At 43.3% G+C, this 12,065-nt stretch overlaps 1 protein-coding gene across 4 annotated transcripts in view; it reads right to left on the bottom strand.

The window, feature by feature from the left end:
• Window positions 1-2,866: 2,866 nt before the first annotated feature.
• PHYH (phytanoyl-CoA 2-hydroxylase) overlaps window positions 2,867-12,065 on the bottom strand; it is a 23,806-nt gene continuing 14,607 nt past the window's right edge. For all 4 annotated transcript variants that reach the window (XM_023223252.2, XM_023223253.1, XM_023223255.1 and 1 more), the window contains 3 exons: window positions 10,161-10,310; window positions 7,117-7,251; window positions 2,867-3,426 (listed from right to left, as the gene is read on the bottom strand). In XM_023223252.2, coding sequence (XP_023079020.1) covers window positions 3,373-3,426; window positions 7,117-7,251; window positions 10,161-10,310 — 339 coding nt within the window. In that variant the 3' untranslated portion in view covers window positions 2,867-3,372. The remainder of the gene's footprint in view (window positions 3,427-7,116; window positions 7,252-10,160; window positions 10,311-12,065) is intronic.

Raw genomic sequence — 12,065 nt, 5'->3', positions numbered from 1 at the left:
AAAAAAAAAAAAAAAACAAAAAAACAAAAACCGTGTAGGTTGCTCATGCCTGTAATCCCAGCACTTTGGGAGGCTGAGGCAGGAGGATTGCTTGAGCCCAGAAGTTTGAGACCAGCCTGGGCAACATAGCGAGACCCCATCTCTACAAATAAAATTAGCCAGGCAGGATGGTGCTGTTATCAACTGAAGTGCCACATTCCTATGCTCATGGTATCTGACTGATGGTCCCTCTGTTACATATTTTGAACATCATCAGGTACAAAGCCTTGGCTTTTTCTCCCCCTCCCTTCCAGGACACTTAACAGTGGCCTTCAATGGGCTTCAGACTTGACATCAGGTGGCTTCAGGCTTGAAATGACTGAGATGGAAAAATAAGCTAAATATCTCCAGACATTCCAGCTATATACGGCTAGCTGAAATGTGTTCTTTGGCTTTTTTACCATAAGGTGTACTCTTGGGCCTAAGAGTCCAGCATTCAGCAAGTCGGCCACAGAACGCCCATAGTGATATGAAAAATTCTCTATCTCATTATGATCAAATAAATGCAAATTATAATTATGTATACCACTTTTCTATTAGACAGTAAAAAATAAGGCCAGGCATGGTGGCTCACAGCTATAATCTCAGCACTTCGGGAGGCAGAGGTGGGAGGATTGCTGGAGGTCAAAAGTTTGAGACCAGGCTACACAAAAAGTAAGACTCCATCTCTAAAAAAACAAAAAAATTTTGCCGGGTGCAGTGACTCACGCCTGTAATCCCAGCACTTTGGGAGGCCGAGGCAGGTGGATCATCGGGTCAGGAGATCGAGACCATCCTGGCTGACACGGTGAAACCCCGTCTCTACTAAAAATACAAAAAATTAGCTGGGCGTGGTGGTGGGCGCCATAGTCTCAGCTACTCAGGAGGCTGAGGCAGGAGACTCGCTTGAACCCTGGAGGCGGAGGTTGCAGTGAGCCAAGATCGCATCACTGCACTCCAGCCTGGGTGCAGAGCAAGACTCTGTCTCAAAAAAAACAAAACAAAACAAACAAACAAAAATCCCCCCAAAAAAACAAAGAAAAAAGAGTGGGGGAGGGGGAGGCTCCAAGCGCACGCAAGGAGCAAAGGCCTCTAGTTTTCCCAAGCTATTAGTCTCCAAATTCACAGAAGAGGATCCTTGTAATTTGTTTTGTTTTGTGATTTGTTTGAGCACCTTATAAAGTCCTTTTAGACTAGACTCTGGTGAAATGGACATGAGCCCAGGACGAATCCCCTCCCACCTCCCCTCAGGCTGATGAAATCTGTGGAATTCCTTCCCCGACTCTTCATTTTCCAGCCAACCCTGACTCCCACCTTTCATAGGGCGGGTCCGCATGGACAGTCTGAGGCACCCTACCTCATCCTGGCGTCTGGTCCCACTTCATAGAGTAGGTGCTTGGATATTTTAGCCAGGTGCGGTGGCTCACGACTATAATCCCAACATTTTGGGAGGCCAAGGTGGGTGGATCACTTCAGGCCAGGAGTTTCAGACCAGCCTGGCCAACATGGTGAAACCTTGTCTCTACTAAAAATATAAAAATTGGCTGTGTATGGCGGCGTACACCTTTAGTCTCAGCTACTCAGGAGGCTGAGGCGGGAAAATCACTAGAACCTGGGAGGCAGAGATTGTGGTGAGCCGAGATCGCACCACAGCACTCCAGCCTTGGTGACACAGCAAGACCGTGTCTCAAAAAAAATTTAAAAAAAAAAAAAAAAAAAAAGAGTGGATGCTTGGATATTTCTTACATGCACTAACAGACCAAAGGGACATGGCTCAGATGGGAAATGAATGTTTCCTGATGGGGGCCAGTTGGTTTTCACTCACAAATGCACACGGGAAATAACCAGTTGCTCTTCAATATTCCTACTGAAGTTTAGTTTTTCATATTTACTTTAAATTTGAAACAATTTAGAGTTTATTCCATAAAAAAGCAGGGCTCACCACCTGTTGTTTACACAGGCATTCCTTAATTACATTTTATTTCCAATCATCCCATAATCTAATTTCCTTAGAGCCTGTCAGTGGTCTGCCTTCTCCAGTTCCCAGGGGAAGCTGAGCGTAAATTGGCTGTCCTCACAAAGAAAACAGCACACACGGCAACACTAGATTTAGGAAAACTTGTGCTTAGCAAAATGACGAGAAAGGTACTCTGTTATTTCTTTCTTACTAAAGCCCTAACTAAAATTTGTAAAAATAAGGAAAATGTCTCCTTGCTGCCCTCAGCTGGTACTGAAAATATGGTGTTGCCTTGAAATAAGTTTGTTTAGTCCATGCTCACTCCAAATCCAGCAAAAGTGTCTAAAAATTTCCCGATAGCTTGAAGGACGTTAGGCTTCATTCATAAATGTGAAAGGTTTCCAGCAGCCCTACCCAACAAGCTACATCAAATGAAGTCACCCTTGTCTTCATTCTTTTTACTTATTTGTTTATTTATTTATTTATTTTTTGGGGGGACAGTGTCCTGCTCTTTCGCCCAAGCTGGAGTACAGTGGTGTGATCTCAGCTCACTGCAACCTCCGCCTCCCAGGTTCAAGTGATTCTTCTGCCTCAGCCTCCTGAGTAGCTGGGATTACAGGCACATGCCACCACGCTCGGATATTTTTTTTTTTTTTTTTTTTTTGATTTTTGGTAGAGCTGGGGTTTTGCCATGTTGGCCAGGCTGGTCTTGAACTCCTGACCTCAGGTGATCCACCCACCTCGGCCTCCCAAAGTGCTAGGATTACAGGCGTGAGCCACCGCGCCCGGCCCTCGTCTTCATTCTTTAAGAACAGAGGAAAAGACTGGAAAGAACGAGTCTCCTTGTTAAGGGGATGGTTGGGTTGAAGAAATCACAGAAGAAAGCCCTTGTCTGAGCAGGAATATTCACCTTTATTTGGACTCCATGACACCCTTCCTATGCCCTTCACTTAATGTGAATGTATTATACATTGTTCTAGATTTGGGGGGAAAAAATCTCTTATGACATAAAATTGGTAGGGAATGGGTTTACCAGAAAGGGGATACAAAACACACACACCCTAAGCTCCAAATGATTCACTTCTGCTTGGGTAAAGAGCTAATTGAATGAAAGAAATTAATTTAACACTTAAATTATACACCAATCATCTTTATTGGCTGCAAACCTAAATTAGTTTTTCTTAAAACAGTAATATTTCACTTTTACTTTTTTTATTTCCATTAAAGCAACACCATTGTGCTGCAAAACTAACTCTATGCAATTAAGTACCTGATACATGTTTTCTGCTTTTAACAAGTGATAGTAAAGGTTACATCATCTCATTAAGAAAACATTTTCCTTAGATATTTTGTTTGGTTTTGGTTTTCTGTTGAAAGAGTTACAGCAGATGGCTATTTCAAAGATTGGTTCTTTCTCCTTTCACAAGTCGAGCTCGAAACATCCAAATATCCTGGAAATAATACCAAACAGAGTGAGTTTATGGAACACTTCAATCTGCCCTCCATTTACCTTCAATTTCACCATAAGACAAAATTGATTTCTAGCCTCTGTGAAAGGTTTAAATAGGTTAAATAGGGAAAATAATCCCTGTAATAGTTATATTGATTAGTAAACAAAACAACTCAAATTAAGCTACTTAATCAACTCTTTCTGAATAATTTTTTGGGGACACAATCTCACCCCTTGCCTCGGCTGGAGTGCAGAGGCTCACTGCAACCTCCACCACCCGGGTACAAGTGACTTTCCTGCCTCAGCCTTCTGAGTAACTGGGATTACAGGTGTGCACCACCACACCCGGCTAACTTTTTGTATTTTTAGTAGAGACAGGGTTTCGCTATGTTGGCCAGACTGGTCTCAAACTCCTGGCCTCAACTGATCTGTCCGTCTCAGCCTCCCAAAGCCTCCCAAGTGCTGGGATTACATGTATGAGCCACCACTCCTGGTCTACTTAACTTCTAAAACAGTGTTAACTAAATTAAATCAGTGGTTACCCCAGCTGTTGTCAGTCCTGTTTTATTCAGGATATTTGTTGGTGCCAGGTAGCATAACTGGGTCGATGTCATGTCTGGTTACAGAACAAACAGTTCACTGCCATTTTTCTGCTTACTATTTTTTTTTTTTTTTTTTTGAGACAGAGTTTTGCTCTTATTGCCCAGGCTGGAGTGCAAGGGCACCATCTTGGCTCACTGCAAACTCTGCCTCCTGGATTCAAGTGATCCTCCTGCCTTAGCCTCCCAAGTAGCTGGGATTAGAGGCATGTGCCACTACACCTGGCTAATTTTGTATTTTTAGTAGAGACAGCGTTTCACCATGTTGGTCAGGCTGGTCTCAAACTCCTGACCTCAGGTGATCCACCTGTCTCAGCCTCCCGAAGTGCTGGGATTACAGGAGTGAGCCACCGCACCCAGCCTGACTACTTTCATGTTACTCGTCTGAGCCATTTTGAGTGTTCTGTTCCTGATGAGATGATAATAGTGAACATGGTATCAAGGATTACTGCTTTCTTTGGTGGGTTTTTCCCCCTTTGCCCTTAATAAAATAATTTAGATGTTCTTATTTCTTAGTTCTTGTTTATTTTTGAGCAAACAGCAAGGTATAGTGGAAAGAATAATTTTCAAATTTGACCTGATTCTGAAATCAAGCTTTGTCACTTAGATCAACCTCTGAGACTTGTTTTCTTGTCACTGACAGCATGGAGCTTACACTGACTGCCCCACTGGGTTTTGGTGAAGAAAATAAGAAAATGAATATGAATGTGCTTTTATACTTTACCGAGAACTATGTAGCAGAGGTTACTATTGTTATTCTAAATATAACTTACAGAGTAATTAAGCTAAACGTGTGAGGTATTCATTTAGCAACAACCTTGACAAACCTCAAACATGATGTATATATATATTTGTTCTCCCTTAAAATTTAGGATGTTAGCTCAAAGCTCCAGTTGACAAAATGTATAGGCATTTTAGGTACTGAACAAAAAGAGAGGAAGGACAAGAATTTCTAGGACCTGCAAATGCAAAATCAGAGCATTTTCAGAGATGGGACACATTTCCAGGTTCTAAAGGGAGAAGCAAGATTCCTTTTTTTTTTTTTTGACAGTCTTGCTCTGTCGCCCAGGCTGGAGTGCAGTGGCGTGATCTCGGCTCACTGCAAGCTTCTGGGTTCAAGCCATTCTCCTGCCTCAGACTCCCAAGTAGCTGGGACTATAGGCACCCGCCTCCACACCCGGCTAATTTTTTGTATTTTTAGTAGAGACGGAGTTTCACCATGTTAGCCAGGATAATCTCGATCTCCTGACCTCGTGATCTGCCCGCCTCGGACTCCCAAAGTCTGGAATTACAGGCATGAGCCACCGCACCCGGCAAAAAGCAAGATTCCTGAGCTGCAAAGGTATTTCAGAAGATGATTCCCGATGGCGTGGTAGCATGGCACTGGTGCACAGAGACCTACAACTGGCTGAGGAGCCCACAGTTATCACTGCACTCAGTCTATCTGGGGGGCGTGCATGCATTTATGATGATCTAATGCAAATTTAAAAAACAGAATCAGCTTCTTGGTTCAGAGGTTGAAATGTGCATATCCTACAAAGTTAATATGCTTGTTTATTTGCCTTGATTGATAATCTGTCTATTAATGATCAGCAGTACTGAATATCCATGGGTTAAAAACAAATAATTCAAGCCTGAGCAACACAGTGAGACTCTATCTCTACAAAAAAATAAATAAATAAATTAGCCAGGGCATAGTGGTGTGTGCCTGTAGTCTCAGCTACTAGGGAGGCTGAGGCAAGAGGATTGCTTGAGCCCAGGAGGTTGAGGCTGCAGTGAGCTGTGATTGCACCATTGCACTCCAGCCTGGCTAACAGAGTGGGACCCTGTTTCTAAAAAATAAACAGTTAATTAAATTTTAAAAATTTACAAATGATGTGTATTAACTAGGAAACCATATGAAATATTGTCAAATGCCTGTTATTGGTAAGCATTAGTGATCTTAAACTTCTGCTACATGCAAACTAGGCTTCCCATAAAACTCCAGATGCAAATTTGCCAAAACAGAAACTTCCTCAAGAATTGCAATCTGGGCATCTTACTGGATTCCCTAATGCACAAATACTCTATTATTTATTTATTTTTTGAGACGGAGTCTCGCTCTGTTGCCAGGCTGGAGTACAGTGGCGCGATCTCAGCTCACTACAACCTCCAATTCCCTGGTTCAAGTGATTCTTCTGCCTCAGCCTCCCGAGTAGCTGGGATTACAGGCATGCGCCACCAGACCCAGCTAATTTTTGCATTTTTAGTAGAGACAGGTTTCACCATGTTGACCAGGAAGGTCTCATCTCCTGACCTCATGATCTGCCTGCCTTGGCCTCCCAAAGTGCTGGGATTATAGGTGTGAGCCACCATGCGCAGGCATAAATACTCTATTCTATACTAATAAACATGGCCTATGATTGGAGCCCAAACCTATAACTTTCGTTCTATCCCTTCAGAGGGCTCTTTTTTTTTTTTTTTTTTTTTTTTTTGAGACAGGGTCTCACTCTGTCACCCAGGCTGGAACGCAGTAGTGCAATCACACCTCCCTGCAGCCTTGACCTCAAGCTCAAGTGAGCCTTTCAACTCAGACTTCTGAGCAGCTGGGACTACAGCTATGCTCCACCCCACTTGACTAATTTTTATTTTTATTTCTTTTTCAGTAGAGATGGAGTCTCACTGTGTTTCTCAGGCTGGTCTCCAACTCCCGGGCTCAAATGATTCTCCTACTCTGGCTCCCCAAAGTGTTGGGATTACAGGCATGAGCCACCGTGCCCAGCCGGAAGGCAAGGTTTTGTCTTTCGTTTTCTCTCATCTAAATCTGTGGTTTTGTTTTCCTTCACTGCCCTGTGTGAAACAGGACGGCCTGTACATTTTTGGACAGCTCAAAGAGATAAAGAAGCAGCAGGAAGTTCTCAAGTCTCCTGCACGGGGACACAAGTGTAAATGGAAATTCCATTGTCATTTTTGGTGGGGGCTCAGCCATGCCCCTAAAATGAATCTAAACCCAAACACCATATACTGTCAAATAAATTAGGTATGAGAATGATGAAGCATCTGAAGAAAAGAAAAACCTGAGATTTTTACCTTGCTGTTGTATAAAAACATACCTTCAAGTCTGTGCTGTTTTCAGCTCCATGGAATTTGTTTGCTATTCCTACAACTTCCTTCTCAATGTTTTCTTGACTGGTGCCCTTCACATCGATGTAGTGGCAATCGGCACTGGCGAAATGGCAGGAAATTGCCTGTGCAAAGTGAACAAATTGATATTGGAGAAAAACATCCCATTAATAACAGCGACCAAGCAGGGAGTCTTTCTTTTAGAAAGTCAATTATTTCACTCAGTATTTGATTTCTAAATGGAAAGTCAGGTCCATTGCGTCCTGTGTCAATCTCTTTGTAACTAAGTCTCTTTTTGTTTCCAGGTAAAAGTTAATTGAGAAATTTCAAAAGATCATTAACCAGATGTGACATTTATTTTTGAAAGGTATATACAGGAGAGGGAATGGAATTATGTCAGCAAGAGGTCTCTAGTTTTTTTTTTTAGCATTTGATTTTCCTAATGAATGGATATCCCAAAGTCTTAAAAAGGACTTCACTCCATGGCAGTTTATCTCAAAAGTTAGTTACCTGGTCCAATTTGGGATGGATTGTTATTTCAGTGGCAATAGATTATGAAAAGAACTAAAAATACCTTGAGAAAGAAAATAATGCAGACGTCTTCTCTCAAATCAAAAGGACATTTAAAAGCCAATATCACTGACATATATTACCCCTCTTGCTTCCTTCTGAGGGTAAGGATGAAATTACTTGGTTCTCCCTATTTTAGAAAAAGTTATAAACAGATCTAAGATGCAAGGCAATCGTTAAAACTTACCTTTTTTGTCACAAGTGATCACGCTTGTCAGAAAGACTTTCTACTTTGCCCCAAACAACAAATGTCTAGAGAGTGGCGTCACAAACCCCATTGCCTCGTAAGCCCTGGTGCCATACGGCACTGTAACAGGGCCCAAGGCAAAGGGAAAACATGCACCCCTATATCTGTATCTTTATGTAATTATAGTAATATTTTCCCAGAACACTAAGGTCATTAAGCCTGGGCATGGTGGCTCATGCCTGTAAGACCAGTACTCTGGGAGGCCAAGGCAGGAGGATCACTTGAGGCCAGGAGTTCAAGACCAGCCTGGGCAACATAGCAAGACCATGTCTGTACAAAAAATGAAAAAATAAAATGAGCCAGGTGTGGTGGTGCGTGTCTGTTAGTCCCAGCTTCTCAAGAGGTTGAGGTGGGAGGATGGCTTGAGCCATCATACACACCTCAAGAGTTCCAAGCTGCAGTGAGCTGTAACTGCGCCACTGCACTCCAGCCTGGGCAAAAGAGCGAGATGCTGTCTCAAATAAATATATAAATAATAATAAAATGTAAAATAAAGGCATTAAAAAACATTGGGCCAGGCAAGGTGGCTCACATCTGTCATCCTAGCACTTTGGGAGGCCGAGGCGAGAAGATCACTTGAGGCTAGGAGTTCAAGACCAGACTGGCCAACATGGTGAAACCCCATCTCTACTAAAAAATACAAAAATTAGCTGGGTATGGTGGCAGGTGCCTGTAGTCTCAGCTACTCAGGAGGCTGAGGCAGGAGAATCACTTGAACCTGGGAGGCCGAGGTTGCTGTGAGCTGAGATTGCATCACTGCACTCCAGCTTGGGCAACAGAGCAAGGCTCCATCTCAAAAAAAAAAAAAAAAAATTGGAAAATTGCAAAGTCAGTCTATTAAAACTCACAACATGATTTGCGTCATTGTGCCTGCACCTCCCTACTTGCACAGCTCTGAAGGTTGCACTAGTGTGGGGTCCAATACTGTCTTTTAGCACTGTGCGCAGCCAATACATTGGGTATTTTGCATTAACTTTGATTTTTTTTTTTTTTTTTTTGAGACAGAGTCATGCTCTATGGCCCAGGCTGGAGTGCAATGGCACGATCTCGGCTCACTGCAAGCTCTGCCTCCCATGTTCACGCCATTCTCCTGCCTCAGCCTCCCAAGTAGCTGGGGCTACAGGTGCCCACCACCACGCCTGGCTAATTGTTTTTGTTTTTGTATTTTTTAGAAGAGACAGGGTTTCACCGTGTTAGCCAAGATGGTCTCGATCTCCTGACCTTGTGACCCACCTGCCTCGGCCTCCCAAAGTGCTGGGATTACAGGTGTGAGCCACTGCACCCGGCCTAATTTTGATTTTTTAAAATTTCGCATTAAAATATTACTAAACTCGATTGCAGAGGTTTTTATTGGCATGCCCTTAAATTTTACCCTTGGGGAGAGTGCCCCAACTTGTCCCACGCTAATCCTGACCCTGATGAGGCTGGTGGAAATATGAATGAATGGAAGACGAAATTTGGCCCCTAACCCATGGCTTCGGGAGACAACAGTGAATTTTTTTTTTTTTTTTTTTTTTTTAATAGAAGCAGGGTCTCGCCATGTTGCCCAGGCTGGTCTAGAACTCTTGCCCCCAAGTGATCCTCCCGCCTCAGCCTCCCAAAGTGCTGGGATTACAGGCATGAGCCACTGCACCTGGCTTTCATAATCAATATTGACAAGGTTAGGATCCTGAGGTCACCTGGCTTCTTACTGATAAGAGCCCGAAAAGACCAAGGTAAGCAAATATATTTCCTGGTAAATAAATTGGACTAAAGTCCAGGTTGGTTAAAAGTCACAAATCTTGGCCGGGCACGGTGGCTCACACCTGTAATTCCAGCACTTTGGGAGGCCGAGACGGGTGGATCACGAGGTCAGGAGATCGAGACCATCCTGGCTAACAGGGTGAAACCCCATCTCTACTAAAAATACAAAAAATTAGCCAGGCGCGGTGGTGGGCGCCTGTAGTCCAGCTACTCAGGAGGCTGAGGCAGGAGAATGGCGTGAACCTCGGAGGTGGAGCTTGCAGTGAGCTGAGATCCGGCCACTGCACTCCAGCCTGGGGCACAGAGTGAGACTCCGTCTCAAAAAAAAAAAAAAAAAAAAAAAGTCACAAATCTTTAAAATGTTAATGCAATTACATTAAAATTGTATTCAATTAATTTGAATTAAATGAATTAAATACAAGTTTTGTTTCTAACCCACGCATCTGCAGCAGGTGCGGCAATGTGAATGCTCACCTTCCGGAATCCCTGGGTTTTGTTCTGACCAGACCCATGGATGAGCAAAGGATGGAAGAAAACGGTGTCTCCCTTCTCCATCACCAGGTGCACCCGAGCGTTGTTTTCCTCGTAGTCCTGGATCCCGTGGAACATTTTGTTAACTCCCCCCTAGAACAAGAAGCAAGCCAAGTCTACGTTTGAGGGGGTACCATAATTAAAAACATTGTCAGTGGTTCGTCAGGGAAAGCAAACATCAGGGAAAGAAATGTCTAAATTAAATGCTTACTTTTCTCAGTACACAAAGCCTCTCAGATATCTGGTTTTTAAGAGTTACATGTTGGCCGGGCACGGTGGCTCACGCCTGTAATCCCATCTCTTTGGGAGGCCAAGTTGGGAGAATTGCTTATGCTCAGGAGTTCAAGATGAGCCTGTGCAACATGGCAAAACCCCATTTCTACAAAAACTGCAAAAATTAACCTGGTCTGGTAGTGCAAGCCTGTGGTCCCAGCTACTCAGGAGGCTGAGGTGGGAGGATCGATTGAGCCAGGAGGGGGAGGTTGCAGTGAGCCAAGATCACACCACTGCCCTTCAGCCTGGACAACAGAGCAAGACTCTGTCTCAGAAAATAATAGTAATAAAAAAAAGAAGTCATATGTTGATATTAAAATCACTGATATTTTTGGAGCAAATGAACAATGTGGAATTTCCACCTGCCCTTCATGACTGCATTATACATGAAGAGCTAGCTTAGTTTTACCTTTTGTGGTCAATGCAGGCAACCACCTATCTCTTAGGCATTTCCAGCCTAAATCTGTAAGCGTTCTCAGCGTGTTCTCCTCCTCACCAGAACTTTAAATAAATCCTTCATCTCATACTCAGGAGTGTCTCTGAGAAGCTATTTCCCCAAAATAGAGGGGAGAAAATGCTCAATTTTTCTGAGCTCAAAGACACTTATGTCACATCCAGAATAATGAAAGAATAGCAAATTAAAACACCATGTTTGTTTGTAACTATTTCCCAAATTAGTTACTGCTTTAGGTAATGGGGTTATGTTTTATTAAAGAAATTGACGTGAGAAGCACCTTATGAGTCAGAATAAGGAAAGCAGACCATTCCTGTTCCTAAGTGCATCCTCAGTTCCTTTTGGTAATGACTACATCCCTCTTAGACAGTGCTGAGACTCTGACCCAGAGCCCTTCTCTCCTGGCTAGGGTGAATGTGTGACCCACACTAAACTAATCATACCTCCCACTCTGCATCTGAGCAGGGTGTCTGAGACTCCACATGCTCTTGAAGCCCTGCAAACCTTTCCCTTTGCCTTCCATCAGCCAAAGCCCACTGCAGTTTTGTGCACCAAACTTTATCTAAACCTTAGCTTCACTGATGAGTTTCAAACGAAATGGTTTTTTATCAGGATCCAGACACTCAAATATTTTCATTTGACACTAATTATTGATGCAAGAAATCTGAGACATTCTTTTATTATTATTATTATCATTGAGATGGAGTCTTGCTCTGCTGCCCAAGCTGGAGGGCAGTGGTGCGATCTCAGCTCACTGCAACCTCCATCTCCCAGGTTCAGGCAATTCTCCTACTCAGCCTCCCAAGTAGCTGGGATTACAGGCGCTCACCACCAAGCCTGGCTAATTTTTTTATTTTTAGTAGAAACAGGGTTTCACCATGTTGGCCCGGCTGGTCTTAAACTCCTGACCTAAAGTGATCCGCCCAACGCGGACTCCCAAAGTGCTGGGATTACAGGCGTGAGTCACTGTGTCCAGACGAGACAGAAGTTCTTAAAACCATGTTCCTCATTTCCTATCGAACTACAATTCGTTCTCCGTGCTTTAACAATGAGGGCTCTTTCCGTTCACAGCATCACGGGTTTCCAGGATCTTTTCTTTTTTTCTTTTTTTTTTTTTTTTT

Source organism: Piliocolobus tephrosceles, chromosome 9 (genome assembly GCF_002776525.5).
Source record: "Piliocolobus tephrosceles isolate RC106 chromosome 9, ASM277652v3, whole genome shotgun sequence".
Lineage (NCBI taxonomy): Eukaryota > Metazoa > Chordata > Mammalia > Primates > Cercopithecidae > Piliocolobus > Piliocolobus tephrosceles.
Note: the sequence above shows the minus strand (reverse complement) of the source record. Positions and strands in the feature narration are given on the sequence as shown.